At 38.2% G+C, this 21,067-nt stretch overlaps 2 protein-coding genes across 39 annotated transcripts in view; one reads left to right on the top strand and one right to left on the bottom strand.

The window, feature by feature from the left end:
• LOC135983898 (general transcription factor II-I repeat domain-containing protein 2A-like) overlaps positions 1-21,067 on the top strand; it is a 984,084-nt gene that overhangs the window by 829,586 nt on the left and 133,431 nt on the right. The gene's annotated exons all lie outside the window — the stretch shown is intronic.
• PPP3CA (protein phosphatase 3 catalytic subunit alpha) overlaps positions 1-21,067 on the bottom strand; it is a 299,060-nt gene that overhangs the window by 166,186 nt on the left and 111,807 nt on the right. For 34 of the 38 annotated variants that reach the window (XM_005278513.5, XM_005278516.5, XM_065597626.1 and 31 more), the window contains one exon: positions 5,805-6,005. The exons of the other annotated variants lie outside the window; for them this stretch is intronic. In XM_005278513.5, the coding sequence (XP_005278570.1) occupies positions 5,805-6,005 (201 nt within the window). The remainder of the gene's footprint in view (positions 1-5,804; positions 6,006-21,067) is intronic. 38 annotated transcript variants of the gene reach the window in all.

Here is a 21,067-nt window from a genome sequence, read left to right on the forward strand (position 1 = left end):
AACTTAGGATAAAGGCAAAAGGAGATCTCCTTGTGAAAAATGGTTCAATGAGTGCTCCCATCTTGCTCAGCATTCTGGCCAAAGTAACAGCAACTAAAAATGTGGGATATAGAACATGTGGTCAAAGATTCAATGGTAATATGGTAAATAATGACAGCACAAAACTGAAGTCCTATTGAGATGTGGGCTTGACCACAGGCAGAAAGGCCATGACTAGGCCCTGAAGAAATCTAACTTGTGTTGGGCAAGTAAAAACAGAAGCCCCATGTACTGGAGGAAGGAAGGCACTGACTGCTGTGAGATGGGCCCACAATGAGCTAATTGAGAGATCCAACTTCTTCAATGATAGGAAATAATCTAAAATGACTGGGATATCTGCAGAGTCTGAGAAAAAGTGATTGTGCTGTGCCCATGTAGAGAAAAGTCTCCATTTAGCTAGGTAACAGTTCCTAGTTGAAACTTTTCTACTCTGAGTAAAAATGGCTTCCAAACATAACCATAAATCTGACGCACATCCAAGCACCAGGCTGAGAGGTAAAGTGGGTCTGGATTAGGGTGTCTGATTTTGCCATCTTTCTGACTTACAAGATCCAGGAAGGGGCAGATCCTGATAAAAGGACAGGTTGATATTCTCACAAGTTCCAGGAAACAAAATGTCTGCGCCAGTTGGGTGCCATGAAAATGATTCTGGCCCTGTCATAACAGATCTTTCTCAAGACCTGTGGTAGCAGGGGGATGGGCAGAAAGGCATATCTGTGTTGGTCTGTCCATGATAACAGGAGAGCGTCACCCTGGGAGTCGTGGGCCATAGCTGCTCGGGAGCCACTGGGGTAGTTTCCTGTTTGTTTGGGACATGGCATGAGCCCATTGGGGTGTTCCCCACCGAGTGACTATTTCACTCAGGACACAGCTGTGTATTTCCCACTCATGCAGAGAAGTGCCTGCTTAGGTTGTTCACTAGAGAATTCTGAATACCTGGTAAGTAAGTGGCTTGGACAACTATTTGGTTTCTGATGGCCCAATTCCAAAGCCTGGCTGCTTCCAGGCAGAAGGGAAGGGATCTTGCTCCATCTTGCTTGTTTATATAAAAGACCGTGGTGATGATGTCCCACATTATTTGGCTCTGGAGTCAATGTATGAGTGGGGAAAAGGCCCTTCATGCCAGAAGGCTCTCAGTTCCAGCAGGTTGATGTATAGTCTGGCCTCCTGTGAGATCCAACTGCCCTGAGCATTGTGGCCATACAGGTGAGTGCCCCACCCCAGAAGAGACGCATCTGTACTATGATGGCACTGGCGGCAGGAGTGTTGAAGGGGACTCCCACTCAAACTCATTCCGGTTTCAACTACCAGGTGAAGAGAGAGGCAATAAGCCTGGCAGGAACAATCACAGTAATGTTCAGATGGTCATTGTCTGGTGAGTAGACGGACCAGAGCCAGCCTATAAGGCAGTGTAAATTAAATATGGCAAATAGTGCCACATAAGTACACAAGATCATGTGGCCTAGCAGAGAAAGGCATACTTTGATTATAGTCTTTGGTCTGTGAGTAACCTGTGTTATCAAATACCTCATTGACTGCAATCCTTCTGTGACAATCTTGCTGAAGTTGAGTCCAGTGTCACTCCATTAAAGTTTATCCGCTAAGTGGTGGTCAAAATGGACTTTTTTTTTTTTGTTCACACAGACACCCAGCACTGCTAGAAGAGGAAGCAGGGACAAAGTCGTCAACCTGACCTCTTGGTTGGACCAACCTGTGAGGAGCCAGTCGTCCAAGACTGGGAAGACTGTGTAGCTGTCACATCTCATTTGGGCTGCCACCACAGAGAAAACCTTTGTGAATACCCTGTGTGCTGTTGCTCATCCAAAGGGAAGGACGCTGAACTGGTAGTGATTCTGACCTACCAGGAACCAAAGAAACTTTGTGGGATGGATGAATATCTACGTGAAAATAGGCATCCTTCAAGAGCCATGAACCACATTCCCCCTTGTGGGAAGGGGATTATTGATGCTAGCATAACCATCCTTAATTTTGACTTTTGAATAAAGATATTTAGTTGTGAAAGGTCCAGAATGGGGCTCCACCCTCTGTCTTTTTTTCGGACTAAGAAGCAAGGGGAATAGAACCCTCTCCTCCCCTAGCACTCATTCTACTGCCCCTCACTGGAGAAGAGAATCTGCCTCCTGGTGAATAATCTCCTCATGAGAGTGGTTCCTGAAGAGGAACCAGTAAAGGAGATTGTGGGGGAGAAGAGAGAGAAATTCAATGGAGTAACCATGGTGGATGATTTCTAGAATCCACTGGTCTGTCATGATAGTGTCCCTATGGTGGGCACAAAGTGAGAGACAGTCCCCAGAGCTGGGCGGTGGGGAGGAGACCGAAGTGGTTGGCATTAATATAAGGTAGGTGATTCTTGACAGAAGGCATCAAAAGTAGCCCTTAGTGGGTGGGAAGGAGGGAATAGGTAGAGGTTATGGTAGTAGGTCTCTGAACTCTTGTTGCCTGTGCAGAGGCTCAACTGGAAGAATGTGTGTGAGGGGGGTCCTGGCCTATACACTTGCCTGTGGTGTTTTCTCTTTGAGGCCGGGGTGTAAATTCCCAGGGAGCAAAGGGTCAATCGAGAATCTTTCGACGAGTGTAAAGACTTACCAGTTCTTTCATTGAACAAGTTTGACCCACTGAATGCTAAGTAATTTATGGTATTCTGCACCTCCCAGGGGAACCCCGAAGAACAAAGTCAAGACTTATACCTCGTAAGTATATCCGTGGCAAGTCCTCTAAATACCGTGTCCACTGCATCCACTGCAGCCTGTAGGGATGTTTTTCCACTAATCTGACTTTTTTAATGAAAGATTGAAATTGGGCTCTGTCCTCAAGGGGAAGTTTGTCCTTATAATTTGCGAGCCTAGAGTAGTTAAAATTGTATTTCGCTAACAGGCTTGATCGTAATACTTCAATAACAAAGTGAAATTACTTAACTGTTTGGACCAGTAACTATTAATAGTGAAATATTTTTGCACCCACTCAAAATCTAATTTTTATACTAAAAAAGACTGATACCATATGCATCATTAAAAAATGAAATGCAAAATGACATCACATTACTGCTTCCAGCCAAACCAAACAAGAATCAATTAATACCACAAAATAATGTTCTTTCATTGCATATTAAATGTTTTGTTATGCAAGTAAATATGGGGGGGTTTTAAACCAAAGCCCAGAATACCAACCATCTAACATTCGGTTTTATATACAAATGTACCCAGTATAATCCTTTCCTGAGGGTACATATTTTGCCCCCCAAAAATTAAGTCTGAAATATTTTCCTTGATGTTTTGATTTTTTCTTACATTTGTTAAGCATATGACTGTGCAAGTGTTTTTGTATTAATCCATGATTTTCTTAATCTCAATATCATAGATGTAATCTGCAAAAAGAAGAACAGGAGTACTTGTGGCATCTTAGAGACTAACAAATTTATTAGAGCATAAGCTTTCGTGGACTACAGCCCACTTCTTCGGATGCATCCTGCTACTCTGATAGATGTAATCTGTTTCACTTTTCACCAATTGTCATATCTAGAACCAGATATAAAGTTGTTTCTCTAAAAAGTGAATATGTCTTCAAGACGATCTCCAGTTGTGAATCTTGAATGCGACAGTTTGCACTGAGCTTTTTATTTCATGTTAAAATGTTCTTTCCTCCTCTCCTCTAATTTAGGTTACTGGTTTATGTTTTTCTTGTTATTCCCCTTCCCCCCAAATTAGTCTCTGGAAATCTCTTCTGTCCTAGAAGAGGGATTTTTGGGTTGTTTCTGGAATTCCATATACTTCTACGCAATCTGTTGCTCTTCTGCTGTTTTTGAAAAGTGCTGTGCACTTTGTTTTTACTGAATAGAATGTTTATCACACGAGGGTTTTCTTTTCCTCTTTTCTAGATGTTTGTCTTTCTGTTAGTGATTAGTTTTGCTATTCCAGCTCTCAGTTTACAGCTTGGGTTTGTTCACAGAGCATATGAACTATCGAATTACTTCAGTAGCAGGCATCAGGATACAAGCTTCACCATGTCAGCTTTCAGGTAAACGGCCATTAGCCAAACCGAGGAAATACAGTAGTACTGCAACCCATTGCCAGAAGAGAATAAATTTGAATGATGGTCAAAAGAGATGTAAACTCAGATAAGAGAGAACAAGACTAAAATGGGCGGAGGCCTCCAGGGATTAATCTGGGATGAGGGAGAAAACATCGCTAAATTACTGGTACTCAGAATAATTAACAAAAAAAAATCTAAGAATGTCTGTCTCAGAGTTAGTGGTGAATGGAAAAGGAGATGATCGCATAAATCACATAGAACCACTTGTCGACACACATTACAACCTCTCTGAAAGACCCAATCATGGTGAAGGAAGAGGTGGCATCCCCTAATTCCCGACCCCCTAATTCAGGAGAGAGTGCTGCATCCCTGTAGAACTTGTTTTCCTCCATTTAATCTACTGCACAACCCTGGTCCTCTTTTGCAGGCAAAGCCTACAGACTCTAAGACTCCCCTCAATCAGACAAAGGGTTCATCTATGGAGCTACATGAGGCATATTTCCTCCCAAGCAAGAGAACATATGATTGACTCATTAACTCATTGTCTCAAGTAACAAATATGGAGACTTACCTAGGGTTCCATGTTTTGATGATATTTCAGAAAACAGAATTTAATAAATTATGCTACATTTGATGCTTAAATGTCCCGCTTCATGTTATTGGTTTCAGAAGTAGTTCTTCTGAAAATGACGAAACTATTAAGGACTTGCTGAGTTCACATAGTATCTGTTGGACAACACCAATGCTAATTATGGGTCTTGGTGCTCTTCTTTCTTCCTTGACTAAAGTAACTCTTCTATCCACTCTGGCTCAGCTTTACCAGAAACAGAAAAGCAACCAAGAGAACATACAAATCCTCCCGTCTCCTTAAAAAACCCTTTATGTCTAGGATTCATAATAGGAGAAAGTAATGTTTAGCCCTGCAACTAACTCTCTAAGCCATGGATCAGTTTTCCTGCCAAAGACTCATCAACTTCTCGCAACAGCAACTGTATATTTATAACAGCAACAACAAAAATTAATTTTAAAAAATAATAAAAATACAAAAAGAGTATTAAAACAAGCAAATGCATTCCTATTCACAGAATGCAGTCGGAAGTGGGAGACAATTAGAGAAGGAAGATCAAGGCAAAAGGCATTTCCTGAGAATTAATGAGTGAGTGGAAATGTTTGATAGCCAAGGGCAAAATGGGTTCTTTAATCAGAACAATTCATTAATTCCCTAGACAAATAATATGCTGAAGTTCTTCTAGTTTTTTCTTTTTGCCCATTTGTTATTGCTCTGAACACTTATAATGAAGTTTCCTTTCACTACAGCATCATTGTTCCTTCAGAGCAAGACTGACTAAGTTTGAATGGTGCTACTGTAGTGAAGGCCATCTGTAAAATGTATGGAATTAACATCTGGTAAAACAGGCAGTTATAATCTTTTATGAGGTTTAGAACACACTTTTAATCTTATATTTTAGTCTAGAGAACTCTCCATATTTTAGAAACAAAAGTTTTCAGCCCATAAGGTCCTTTCCTCTAATATCAGTGGAAGTTAAGGATCTCAGCAACTCTTAGGATCAGGCCATTGTAGCAGTGGATTCAGAGATGCAGAGTTAAGTACTGAGAGCAGTCAGTGGAGTAGGAAACTTTCACCGACCTCTCAGGGGAGTAGTATATACCTGATTGCATGTGTTTGCATGTTCCAATTTAAAATTGGCACTTACCTGTGACTGGGGCATCTATGTCCAGCAAGTTTTTTTCCTGACGGAGAATTGAAGCACCCTCTGTTACTATTCTCAAAGCAACAGACTCTTCCAGCCTCCCCTCCTTCATAAGATGTGCCTTTAAGATATCCACACGGGGTTTTCCATCATTATCAAACACTTCCTTAGCTGTAAGCCGGTGGCTTGGAGGAAATGGGACAGCTGGAAATCACAAACAAAAAATATCTGGTCACTTTACTGGGAAAAGCCACTAGTTGCAAAAAAGATAATCTTTCAAAGCTCTGCTGACCATCAGGTCTGTCTGAAAACATTTTTGAGCATATACGTGTTAAGTAATAGGAATCTTCTATTCTTTCTTTATAGCTTGTGGCTATACCATAGACAGCAAATTAACATCAGCTGTTCAACATGCACATGTGCCCAAAATCTATTATTCAAACATTTTTAAAAAAAAATCTTGGACCTAGTTTTTATATCCCTTACACATGATTAAAAGTGAGTCACTGCTTACAGAAAATGTTAAAAACAGGGGTTATTGTGGGAGAAGGGAATGGAACTAAATATTGCTTTAGTAGTATTGCAGAACCATGGCATAATGCTCCTTTCCGAGGAAAGATCTTAATATACATTACACTACATCTCAGGTATTTACTGCCCATGTGTCTACAGACATAGATCTATCTAGATTAAACCACAATACTTTGCAGACAGACCCTTCTCTTTAATTACTGGCAGCATGCCTTTCAAAAATCTCTTCCTTTTTTGTATTAATAGCTTTGCTCTATTAGAAATCATTATTTACATACAATATCCCACAAGCATGGTCTGTCTCAGTCAAACATTAGTGAAAGAGCTCTAAGACTGTTCTCTTGGCATGTGGAAAAGTGGAGGCTATTTCAGTATAAAACAAAATGGGTTGTCCCAGCAATGGTCTAATGGGTTGCAATCTGTGTATTGTCATTATTTGAAGTTCCAGGTTTCAAGCAAACTTCAAGTGCTCTTGCTCTCACTCTCCTTAAGGCAGCAGTAGTTAGAAGCTCAGGTGACGCTCTCAACTTCCAGGATTAGGTTGCAGTATTATCCCCGCTTAGCCCCCTTTTCCTAGCAGCTAAATTGGAGTGGTATTAGAGGCTTCCTGCCTCGCCAGCTGCAGGGTAATTATATTGATTCCGGCTACTGCCCAGGGTGGGTCAGATTGTATGGATGCTCAGCGTGAACATGAATGGAAGCTTTAGGAATGATTCAGGACAGCTACATCTACAATACTGTATTATTGAGACATTGCCTCCCTGATACACCAGTGACCCCCAGTATGATGGTTATCTGGAAACATTAAAGCAAGTCTTCCATACTTTAAGATTTCTTAAATTTATCAATCAACGTACTTTTAAAAAGACATCTACTTTGTAGGTTAAAAGGTTTGATACATTAAAAGTCACACACTTCATTTACAACAAAAAACAAAACAGAACACTGAGAATTCCTAACTCATGTTACTAGGTGATGAAAACGGAATTCATTTTATAATTTTAATTCCTTTCCACCTTTTATTCCACTTAGTTACTGCATCAAATCCAGCCTGGACATTAAAAAAAAAATAGCCCAGTCCATTTTACTTGTTTACACCAAGTTTTACTTTCTGGTTCATATCATGCATTAGCATAAAGCTGAAATTTCTGGGTTGCAAACACCGCAGGAAATTTTTAAATCTAGACAAAAATCGCTTTTCATTCAAATAATTCTATTAATATTGGGAGAATATAAGAACATAAAAACAGTCATTCTGTGACTGACCAAAGGTCCATCTAACCCAGTATCCTATCTTCCGACAGTGGTCAATGCCAGGTGCACCAGAGAGAATGAATAGAACAGGCAATCAAGAGATCCATTCCCCATTAAACAAGCACAAAATCAGTAGAGACGCTGTCTTCAGACTTTAAAAAGACAAATAGTCTAGTGCAAAAATTTAGGTTTTGCTTTTAAAATTAGGCTTGGAAAGCCAGTCAATTGACCAGTCAAGTAATGCCAATTATTTGACCACAGTCAAATATTCCAGCAAGAATGCCCTGCTGTAGGCTGTGGCCTACCTTTTTGATTGCACCATGGTGCCAAGCCCACATAAATGTCTTAATCACTCACTTTGCTACATACTAATGCCAAGGGTTGGGAAAAAGGTGAATTAACTGAAGGTTGAGCATCTTGATTGGCTGGAATATTTGAACAAACAACGTACGTAGGTATGTATAACTTCATTTGTATACCAGAGTATCAATATACATGGAAGTTTACAAAGCACATTAAATAAGTTAAATGATGCCCTCCTTCCCCTGAGAGCTTACAATCTAAACTGTCTACACAGAGAAATTAATTCTGAAGGCCATGAGGGATGGAGAGGAAGGCTCCCAGTCATTCAACATTCTTCCCACAAGAGAAGAGATGCATGCAAGGGCGCTGGAACAATGCGTATAGTGGGGGTGCTGAGAGCCATTGAACCAAACTGTAAACCCTGGATATAATGGAAACCAGTCAAAGCTGAGGGATGCTGCAGCATCCCCAGCTCCCCTAGTTCCAGCACCTCTGGATGCACAGCCATTGCACTGCTTGAAGAGTTGGCTTGTTGCTAGCATTGGTGGACTTTAAATACAGACTTTAATCTTTCATAATTCCTAGGTGTTGGTTTTATTTCTATTCTATTTCCTTTTTCTTTTCTTTTCTTTTCTTTTCTTTTCTTTTCTTTTCTATTCAGTCTTGAATAACAGTCACATTTAAATGGTAACATTGCTAAAATATTCTTTCATTTTAAAGAACTTCATCGTGTTTTGTATTTTTCTGAATTAAAATAACTCAGTTAAGTGACCTGGTTTTTGTAATTAGATGCAAGTATTTATGGCGAAGACTACTGGAGACCATAAAGTCTTAGTCTTTTTTGTTACTGTTCCAATAAAGTAGTGTGCTTTTGAAATATTTGACCACTTTTGACATTACCTTGACAATATTTGACCCATCATTTTTGTACCATTCAAATGTCCAACCCTATTTATAATATATATATTTTTGAAAGCAAAACCAAAATAAATTTTGGTCCTAAATTACTGTGTCTTTAAATGTCTGAAAACAGTGTGCCTACCAATTGTGACCAGGTCTGTGTGCATATATGTATTTACTTGCATTTCTAAACAAGTTTAAAATCAACTGCTTCACTACTCTCATCTCCTGTGCTGCCCCTCATACCAGGTACATTATCTATACAAAGCAACAGAGGGTCCTGTGGCACCTTTAAGACTAACAGATGTATTGGAGCATAAGCTTTCGTAAGTGAATGCCCACTTCGTCAGACATATACAAGGCATTTCAAAGTACCACCCCCACATTCCACTGTGGCAGCACAGACTGGAAAACAAGTTAATAATTTGTTTAGTTCTCTGTTTGACTACTAGCATCCCTAATGTCCTTAGCACAGCTCTGGGAATATGGTTGTTAATTAACTGCTGCTGCAATGCCATAAGAGGGAACACACAATTGTTCTTGGCTCAGTAGTACAAACACATAAAATATGAGCTATTATTTTTCCCCTTTCATTTTGTAATGTTTTAACAGAGGGATTCTAGTCATCATATTAATGGGAGGCGGATGGAATCCAGCAACACTTCCCATACAAGGTTTTAAAATATTACATATAAAAAAGAGGGTACAAATAGGTAATATTTTGGGATCAAGTTACTTGCCAATGTCCTTTAAAGTGAAATTTTGGGACTGCCTGGAGGATCAGAGGGCTTTATGGTACAGAACATTACTGCTTAAGCTGCAAGTTCAAATCCTGAGAAAAGGAATTAGGGTGATACTAGTAGGAGATCACCAATCGACATTTGTCTCCAAAACCACCTGCAATCTGTCACGATTATTTCTCTCTCCTCAGAATAAGTTTAGGAATAACAGCAAGGGAATTGCCAGTGCTTTTAGTGCTAAATTCACACATACAAGTCACTATTTGGAGCTGAACCTACAAATCCATCTAATGTCACTATTAACATTTAGATGAGTTTTCATTAAATATGGTTTAGTTTAAGTTAACTTTCAACTTTACTTTCAAGGATGACAAAACAAGGAGGAGAAATTATGATGATACCACAACTGAGTAAAATAAGTGTGTTCATATGACAAATTCAATTTATCAGCTTCTGTTGCCATTCGAAGAGCCATTGGCTGTAAAATTGAATAATTTGGAATACACCGCCCGTCTGCATAAGTTTTGTATGCCCTTTACCCATCATTCCTCAGACAATAGGAAACAAGAAAGCTGTGCACACATATTACATATGCACCACATCCATAAACCATTTTCTTCCCTTGCTCCTCTAGTCTTCACTAAGAAAATAGAAGCTGTGGTGTCATACTCTTCTCAGCTGGGCAAAGGTCATAATAAAAAAAAAAAATTAAAGAAGTCAATGACCCAAATAAGCAAACAAAAGTAAAATTTACATTTCTGTCCTTTAATATCAATATGACACCATGAAAATGAAATAATACAATTTAGTTTTAAGAATTAGCAAAGGGCTATGGTTGCTGCTAAATTCTACCCAACATTCAATTCAGCATTTTTGAACAATTTTATTTTTCTAAATTTCTTAAATGAGGCTCCCGATTTAAAATTTAACTCTCCAAACCAGGAGTGTTCCTATAATGCAAGCTGGCTTGCATTTTGGAGCAGGCCTGGAAAACAAAATTTTTGATGCCTTAACCCACAAAGTCATAACCAATGCTCATCCATCACCATCACATCAGTGTGCACAGGATTATTTTAAGTATTCTGGAGAGCATTAAAGAGATGATGATTTGGAATACACGCCAAAAAGAATACACACTTAAAAGTTCATCCCTTTCATATTGAGAGAAGTCATTTGGTCCCTGCATTCCCCCTCCCACTGCACCTCCAGAATCCTCCTACAGAAGTGGAGCCCAGATAGTTCCTCTTTTCCACTAGGAATAGTAGCCAATTGAAAAACATTTTTCATTAAAATTTTCAGAGATTTCCCCAACCCCTGAATTTTCCTCCAGATCTATTTCTAATCCTCGTAACTGGTTTATATCTAGTGTCACAAGAAGGGTTAGATCATTTTAAAAAGTAAAGCATATTCTTCTTTACATTTCTACTGTAGTTAAGCTTCCCTCAGAAATTTTACTACAGTAGAAATGTAAAGAAGGCCAGAGGCTATGTGCTTTGTGAGACCTGTGAAGATATACACATTAGTTGTCCAGTACTTAAAAGCAATTCAACCCCAGTTTTATGAGCTATTAACTATTCATTATATTCAAGGAATAGAATAATCATGGGATGGCTTTAGGGGGAGAACCCAGCTTAAACAGCATATTTATTAGGCATGTTTATGTATAGTGGTGTACCCAACAAGGTACCCAATCTTACAAAGGAGTCTTGCATTATAAACACAGAGAACAAAAAAAACCTAAATATGTTTTTACCCCTTGGTTTATAGAAGACACAGTGCACAGTTTCTGTGGCTCAGCACTGTAAGTGCTCTGAAAGCAGATTTTTAATAAACAGACACTAATTAGAAAAGCTGTTGTTCCAGCTGTAGGTGATTAATGATTAATTAGTGAAAACATGAGTGACTGAATACACTTAGCACAAACAGCACCTTCCATTATCAGAATCTGAATATTGTGTGTATGCACACATATATTTGCATACACGTACAGGCATAAAAAATAGTTTCATATTGAACTCTGTTAACACACGTAGTTATTGAAATCACCAACAGAGGGCAGGAGCAATCACTACAGCATATATAATAGAGCCATATAAATGTCAGCTTAATCACTTATTAAAGTAACTCTTCTAGGTGAAAACGTGTAGCTATATTTTAGTTTCCCTTCACCTGGCTGCAAATGTGTGGCTATTTCATTTTCACTTGCAGCAATAACTGAAAAACACAAATTTAAAAAGATTATCTTTGTTTAAAAAAAAAAAAAAGCAATTAAGAGCCTAGTCTGGTATAAACAGTGAGGAAAAAATTACTTATAAAAATGTATTTAAAAGGGGGACTTGCAATTGTGGTTTCACTTTTTTATGGAACCTTCCCTCCTACTGGTGAGGAAATATCATCCCTTTGGCAACTATAGCACTTGGTAAAGTAATATCACCAAAGTATTTCCTGCGTCCTAGCCAATTTTGAGATTTGCCAAGTGGAAACAAAGAGAACCAGCACCATGTGACCAGCCAGTATTCTGCAGCCCAAGAGTGGTCCAAAGATAACACCTGGAGCAAACTAATGTAGATAAATTAGGTGCAGTAGACAATGCAGAAAAGATAGCGATGTGAGTCTAAACTGACATTGAGAATTCAGGACAGAATGGTGTGACCAATGGACCTCAGTATATATCATTATGTATAATGGAGCCTACAGGATATATTTTCAGCCCAGGGTTTTAGTGGCACAAATCCCAGTAATATGAGTGAACATTGCACAGCAAAAGCACACAATATTAATTTTCTACTTCTAAATAAAATATGTCTATGACTTCGTTTCCTGTATACTGCAGTCCTCACCATCATCTAACATGTTCTTAGCATTCTGCCTTAGTCACTGCTTTTGTGGGTATTCAGAAGATCCAGCATAAGAAATAACATTCACATCTTAATAATAAAAGGGTTGGCATACATGCCACATAAACAACAGACAACGAGATAAAGCTCTCAACACATCCTCTTGAGAACTGAAAAGGCACACACCAGGGGACTATCTTGTGTTTAATAGCCTGGGGTCCCCTGCCCTGTGCTCTCAGCTCTCCTGAGGACATTCCAAATGGTGAAGGAAGACATCAAGCCCTCTATCTCACTGCTCCTGTAAAATTTATTTTACTGAAAACCTGGTCACTCTAAAGGCCAGGCATGCTGTCATTGGCATTTCCAAGCCAGGAAATGAACACAAGTGTCTTGAGAAGCCCAGCACCTCAACTGCAAGACCACTCTTCCTAATTTTTACTGCGTAACTCCTGTTATGTGAATATAGTGTAGTTGTAACACTGCCAAATCAAATAATCAATTACGTTTTCTTTAACTAGTTCACAGGAGGTTCGTACATTTTAAAAGAATGATGCACAAATTTTTAATCACAATCCCGCTGTAATTATTCTTCCTTTCACCCACTCATGTGGTATGCTCCTGTGGCTTAATGGTAAAGATCTATTAAATAATCAGTTCGTAAAACAAGTGTTACAAATAAAAAGTAGGTAAAGAAACAGTGACTGTAAATAAAGAAACACTGATCAAATGGTTTTCATAATTTTAGATTTTAATAACCATGCCAGCGGTTTATCGCTAGCAGGAGGGTTCTCTGCCAATTGAAGTCACTAAAACACAGGATTTGGGGACTTCATCAGCAGAGTCAAGGGAAGGGTAGGGACGGTTTTGTGGCCTGCAGCATGCAGGGGGTCAGACCAGATGATCATAATGGTCCCTTCTGACCTTAAAGTCTATGAGTAATAGCAAATTCTTAAAAGCTATTAGATACTGACCATTATTTTAGGTGGGGAGCAAATCCACACACGAGATCTTTTCCAAACTGTAGCGAGGTACAAATCCTGAAATCCTTTCCCAGACTGAGCCCTTAATTTATGCTTACACACATGTACACAAAAGGTACGCGCACACACCAGGGTCACTCTCAGAATCATAATTTATGATCAGATTACCATTTATCCATGAACTTTACAGAGGAAGGGTTGTTCCATTTGTTTTGCTTTTCAGATATTTACATTATACATAGAAGATATTATAGCTAAAATGAATCCCTTTTTTCCAATAGAGGCAAAGGAGAAGGGTGGAGAAGGAAAGATGTTTTTCTTCTCAACAGGAGAGGAAGCTTTTATTTCTCCTGATTCAGGAGGTAGCACTTAAGCTCAGCTCAAGAAGTCTGTATCACACCTCTGCTTTACAATTTTCTTAAAGAAACTCTGAACAGCAGCACTTCAGTTTTACCGCAGTTCTTTCCTGAATGCACCACTGGTGATAACATCTCCAAAAAAAGCCTAAAAGGAAGCCAGTTAGTACTTTCATACCAGATTAAAAGGGGGGGGGGAGAAGAGAGAGAGAGAGAGAGAGACACACACACACACACACACACACCATGCTATGGCAACCAAAGCTCTGTTTTTAAGTTCCATTTATTCTTAAGATTTACACTTTCAAACAACACGATGTTTTTTCCTCTAGATTGAAAACTCTTTGAAGCAAGAACCAAGGCCTACATTTTCAAAAGCAAATAGCAGTTTTGGATGCCCAAATAGAGACATCTTGCAAGGGTCTGATTTTCAGAGGGTCGATGCTTGCCACTGCTGAAAATTAGGCTTCTGAAAATGTCTCAGGTTGACCACCCAAATAGAGGCATCCAAAGTTATGATCACTTCTGAAAATTTCAGCCCATGTCATTTTATATGTTGGTTCAATACCCAGCATATTTTGGACATTACTGTCATTCTACTACTAATAATAATTTCTATGCAAAACACAGAATGGTTAATCTACACTTCTTTTAGAGAGTAGGTGATCATGGCTACAAGCCAACTCATGGAAAGGTAGTCAAAAGTCAACCCTTTAAGTCACATAAAATATCCTCATTAAACATATAGATGGTAAGTAAAACCAGAATTATGTATCTTTAAGCTTTTCACCTGGATGAGTATCATAACATCGCCAAGGAGAGAGATACGAGCATAGTAAGAATATTGCAAAGTTATAATAATTGTGGACTTGTTTTGTCTACTAGTTTACAATGGCATACAGTAAGCAGAAAATGAGTCATTACCATCAATGGTTGCTAAGAGGCAGTACAGTAAAACTTCACATACAGCAGAGAAACTGCCTAAAACATGCTTTGTGGGAATAGCACTGCTATAAAACAGAGCTGGCATAAAGTGGACAGTTCAAAATATAAATAGTGCTAAGAAAACATGAAATTTGTTATATGTGACAAACACCATTTTCCAGAGTGTCTTGCAGGCATCACAGTCAATATTTCAGTGTCCAAAATTATCCCGTGCGGTAATTCTTAATGTGACACAGTTTGATAAATATACACATACACTAACTTGTGTACATATAGGTACATTTACTCAAAGAAAAATGAAACTAAAGTGACTTTTAAATGGTTAAATCTGCCATGTCTATACGGATAATTTACTCCGTGACACAGCAAAAAGGCAACATCATTACAACCATAAAGTAAGGTATGGATCAATATTCTATACAGCTGAAAATTCATTACCAAGAATATTAAAAGACTGTCGTCCCCCTGCCCTCCTGCTCTCATTCCTCATCACTCTCTCCCTTCCATTGCCATCTCTAGGTAAATCCTCTGAGTCTGAGGTCTCCTAAAGCCATAGATTGCCTGGAAGGAGAAAGCCACTTTAAGATGTATTATCTGTGATTTGCCTATTTACCAGAGAAAAATCTATTTATCCTAACAGGTAAAGCTCGAAGATATTGAAAAGACAGACTAGGTTTTTGGTACGATAGTAACTGAAAAGCAAAATAGAGTACGAATATGAATGAATCCCCTATTTAAAAAAAAAACCTAAGGTTTTTTTTGTAATCTGATCAGCTGCCACCTGAACAGTTTTGAAGACTGAAGTAAAACTAATCTCAGTATTGAGATGGGATGCGTATTTTGTCAAGAAGAGTTAGTCACATTCTATGTTAGTTACTTTTAATATTTTATTACCATGAGTACACAAAATTCTTTATAGTTTAGAACTATAACTGGCTCCAATGGTAAAATAAAAATAAATTAAATAAATTTAAATTAATGGAGATATCCTACCTCCTAGAACTGGAAGGGACCTTGAAAGATCATCGAGTCCAGCCCCCTGCCTTCACTAGCAGGACCAAGTACTGATTTTGCCCCAGATCCCTAAGTGGCCCCCTCAAGGACTGAGCTCTCAACCCTGAGTTTAGCAGGCCAATGCGCAAACCACTGAGCTATCACTCCTGCATTTTTAAGTACAGGGACTTGGTTATACATTTTGGAATGAAACCTATAAGTGTGGCCACTGTAGGATACAATAAAATTTAACTAATGCCATTTGGTATTAATTATGCACCCAAGGTATTTCAGAGTCATTTCACAAAAGGATTTTGAGAGACTGAAACATGAAATTATAGAAGACAATGTTTTCATTTGGTCCAGGCACTGTAAGGAACTGAATGAAAGACCTTGGCAAGTTTTGCAGACAGCAAGAGAACAAAGACAGACATCTTAAATGGAACTTTTATATTCAGTATATATAACTTCTGTTTGACCAATTTTGACTTGAGCAAAGATGGGTTGATTGCTGATGCATATGAAATAAGAGTTTTAAAAGCCCAAATACTCACAATGTAAAATGGATTTAAAGGGAGAATAAATTATTTTACAGGGATAACAACTGTCTAGGAAAATTAATTCCACAAATCTATCTATGGTCAAGATACTCTTTAGGGCATCTGAGCATTTAAAATGCCGACCACTCATCCACCTATTTTCGCATATTAAGGATCAATTAAAATCAGTTCCACTCTCTGCAGATACATCATCTTAAGAACAAGGTGCATTCCCTTATGTAGGAAGGGGAGGCAGTAATGTGTGCATCAGGAACCCTGAACAAGGTATAAAGTAATTGCTCAGATTGAAAAGGAGATGCTAATAATTGGGTCTGATCTCTTAGTACCACCAGTAGAGATAAACTAAAAGAAGAAACAGATTTAATGAGCAGACAAACAAGAGCTCATTTTCCCATGACACCTGTCCATAGAGCACACAATGAAGCTGCGTCAGCAGCAGCCTGGGATGAGTTTTGTTAGCAGTCATGTCTGAGGAAGCCATCCAGATACATATAGGATTGAAATAAGATATAATTGACTAATGAAATGAGCTTGAAAAAGCATTCCAAAAATCTGTTGAGTAGTTATGTCATTCCAACACATATGACCAAAGAAGAATTAAAGTAGCTAAAAAATAGAAATGCACAGACAGGCGTCATGTTACTTATATGGGACAGATTGTGCTAATGAGAACTCAGTATTAGCACGTGTGTAGCTCTGCTACTTACTTAAACTTCTCAACATTCCCAATGTGAAGTAGGGATTCTACAGCATTCTGAACACTTCCACATTTACATTCACTATTTTTAAAAGTAACTTCTCCAAATGTGAAATTATGGATAAAAATACTTGCTAGTTTCATAGATTATTATTATTATTATTAATAATAACTACATCTATTAACCCCTTTTCTAGTATAATCACAGAAAAGTTCCAAGATTTGTGCCCTAATTGCATTCTCCATTTTCTTTAGTTTGCATTGCACGCTCTCCTCACCACTAAGCCCAGTCTACACGCACCATATAAAAAAGTTGGTTACTGCATGTTGTTATCTCAGAGATGCCAGGTTACCTCCTATTGCATCCAATGACACTACAGATGGCCATTTTTCTATTTGGGGTTTCATGGTAATCTTTAATGCGGTCACTCTTGTGCGCTAAGTGAGTAGCCAGTGGAAGGCTTCATGTAAAGTAAACAGGTTAATTTGTTCATCTTCATTTTCCCTTGGTATCTTCTGCACATCATATGGAACGCCTTTAGGTTTTAAAGAATGGCTCAAGTTGAAATATAATTTGTTATTTTGAGGCAGCAAGGGTAGAAGCATTTCCATAACCTCTCTACTATTTCTGGAAGCTGGTGTTTGTTCCACTCCCACTGCAAAGTAACATTCAGCCACATAGCCAAGATTCATTTAAATATTTCCATTTAAATTCTGACAGCAAATCGTTGTTTACCTAACTGAGAATGAACTGAAGTTTGTTCAGTAGTGACTGACCAATTACTTTATTCATCATATGTACTGTTGAAATAATATAACAAATGCATTTTTTCTATATTATAGATCTGTATACTTCCTTATATCTAATAGTGTGGTATAAGTGTCCTAATGGCTAAAGTTTGGGATGGCTCCATTACCCTTGAATGGAGAAGCCAAAAGGAACTTTGTCACCTTATCAATATGTGACAAATATCAATAAAACTTGTATATCCCATCACACACATATTACTATGAATATATAGCAGAAAAGCACATTTTGATATATGTTTTAGGATTTTTTTAAGACGCGTATTAGAAGAGTCAAGATCTCCTTTCAAACACAATTGTACTTCTAGCCTAAATATACATACTTACACACGTTTATATTTTATTTTACTATGATGAAGATAAATGTGTTCATCCAAGCTGTTCTTGCTGCTTTTACTATAATTAAAACCTGAGTCAGTATAAATTTAGTGAACTACCACAATCTTTACCCATTCTCTAAAAATAATGGCCCCCCAGACACAAACTTCTCCCTAACCTCAACTCCCAGTCTCTTCTCCTCATCCCTACTACAGATGAGCTTTGCACTGTCTGTAACATTTAAAAAAAACCCAATAATGAAAACACATCTGCCAGAATATTAATAAATGATATGTACACATGTGTGCGCACGCGCGCACACACACACACACACACACACACACACACCAATAGATTGAAAAGAGTTAGATAGTTTAAAACAAAAACTTTAAGAAGGTTACTTTGAAATTCCAGAATTTTTGTTCTGTACAAAGTCCAGATTTTTGTGGAGGGTTTTAATCTGAAATATAAAATTGTAGTGGCTGTGAGTGGTCTTTTCCAATGGCTGCCCCAAGATATCCTTTTTTTTTCCAGCCTACTAACAACATACACGAAGCCCAAAAGACTTGCAAAGTACAAAGCAATTTGTGTCCCTGACCTAGATTAGAAAGGCCATTTGTTTCCCCTCCTCACATACAAGATCCCTCAAGATTACACAAATATCTTTGACCTTTATTATCATCCAAACTAGACTGGAGCATAGGGTAACAAAACAACTACAAAGAAAAATACAGGAGGGAAAAAAAGTTAAAGTTAACAGCAATCCCTTCCGATGAGGACTAATGCATGTACATTTAGAACTGGAAAATCTGATCAGAGTTTCCTGGTCTCATCAGCAAAGTTTGTTTTTCTACTTTTTTGTGTGTCACACCCAACTTTTTCCAAAAGCCTCCAAATGCATGCTGTCAAGCTTTGTTTTTATTCACTTTTGGACCAGAGAACAATAATTATACACCGTTTAAATTCCTTTACAGGAACAATTCATTTGGAGAAAATAAAGTCAGGAAAAAAATTATAACAATGGAAAATACCACAGCTTTTCCAATGCCTAGATAAGGAATGCACGCGCACTAGAACATTTTAGTGAAGGATAAATTATCCTGTGTTACTCGCCTTAACAACTGTTCCCAGTTCACAGCATTTGTAAACTGATTAAATTTAGGTAAAAATACACTTTAAATTATGCAGGGTCCGGAATGTGCATATTTTAATGGATTTAAATAAAGTATTAAACAATAGCCTATGGAGCTATTTATTTCTAGGACACTGGTTCAAACCCAAAGTAGGTTAACATAAGAACAGCCATACTGGGTCAGACCAAAGGTCCATCTAGCCCAGTATCCTGTCTTCCGACAGTGACCAATGCCAGGTGCCCCAGAGGGAATGAGAATGAACAGAACAGGTAATCATCAAGTGATCCATCCCATCGCCCATTCCCAGCATCTGGCAAACAGAGGCTAGGGACACCATCCCTGCCTATCCTGGCTAATAGCAATTGATGGACCTATCCTCCATGAATTTATCTAGCTCTTTTTTGAACCCTGCTATAGTCAGGTTGGTAGATGGTATCAAGCTTTGGTCTGAATTGTTATTTGGCAACCTATGTGAAATAAGGAACTGGTCTCATTCTAAGTGATACTTTAGAAAGGAAACAATCACATTTAGGCAGTTTATAACAGGAACCGTGTCTGATGTGTATGTGGTGCTGTACTAACAACAGAGATCTTGGTTAGAAGCCTCTGAGGGCTCCTGCAATGCAGCCATCACAACAAAACAAGTCACCCTTGTAGACAGCCTCAGCAAAGTAGTCAAGGACTTATGGAAAAGTGCACTCTCTTTTCCCTTTCAAAACTGGTCCCCTTAGAACGTGGTTGAAGTACAATGAACATGTAGTGTGAGGAAGTTCACTTTCTGTGTATTTTCTTGTACCAGCCATATGAATAAACATGTTAAATCAGTCACTCAGTGGAAGAAACAAAAGGTCAGCTAAGCTAAACATCTAAAGCAAGGACATTTAAAACATTTTCTCCTTTAGTTGCACAAAAACTGTTCTAGAATGTTGGAGCTATAACTTTATGCTACAATCAAGTTACTTCCTAATGTAAGATGTTACTGATTGAAACTCCTTATTGCCAGGCCTACTGTAAAACCGCTGTTGGTGTTCCACATAGCTCAAGAAACTTCTACCCTTCAGAGGAAATGCTATGTTGCTAGTACTGCAATTATTAAAAAAAATAGAAGTTAAAACCTTTCTAATTTATTATGTTCAAAATAAAATTGTATTCACACAAATAGTAAGAATCAGTCCATTCTCCAAAGAGCTTACTATCTAAAGAGACAAGATTTTGATATTCTACATTCTCTAAGCTTGCTCAAGTTTTTATTCACTAATTGTGACCATAGGACTTTAAAGCGGCAATATTTAAGTGAAGTGGACAATATTTAACGACATGCAATAGCTCTCAAAGATCATAGGAGTTGTGTTTTGACCAGAGGGCCATATACCCAATTTGTGTAAATTGGCATAGTTCCATTTAAGTCAATGAATTTATTTTCACAAGATGAGGATTTAACCTATAGATTTTATCCATGTTAATGGTAATGGCAATATAAATGTTTTCAGCGTATACTTCAACACACATTAAAGAGGTCAATTTAAACCTTAGTCCCGTCTACCCCACCCCACCCCAAGGATTGAACTCTACCATTTTAGCACACTAAAGTACAAATTGCCTTGTCTTGAATAAGGTTTTAGAAGTTGTTAGTTAAATCGAGCTTCCATGATCCAACACTACATCTTTAAATCGTACGGGATCTGAGAATCTCTGCACTAGGGGTAAAATTCAACACAAACTTAAAAATAGACTTAATTGGTATGCAATGGTACATAAGCCTCTTGCTGGTCCTCTGAATGGTGGTGAATTTCACCTTAGATTAACAGAATTAGGGCTATTTCAGGATGTTTGTATTGATTATGATTCCTTACAATTGCTAGATCTTTCTCTGCAATATCGAAGAACTGTTTTCTCCTGATGTTGTTACACT

Source organism: Chrysemys picta, chromosome 5, assembly GCF_011386835.1.
Source record: "Chrysemys picta bellii isolate R12L10 chromosome 5, ASM1138683v2, whole genome shotgun sequence".
In the NCBI taxonomy this organism is placed as follows: Eukaryota; Metazoa; Chordata; order Testudines; family Emydidae; genus Chrysemys; species Chrysemys picta.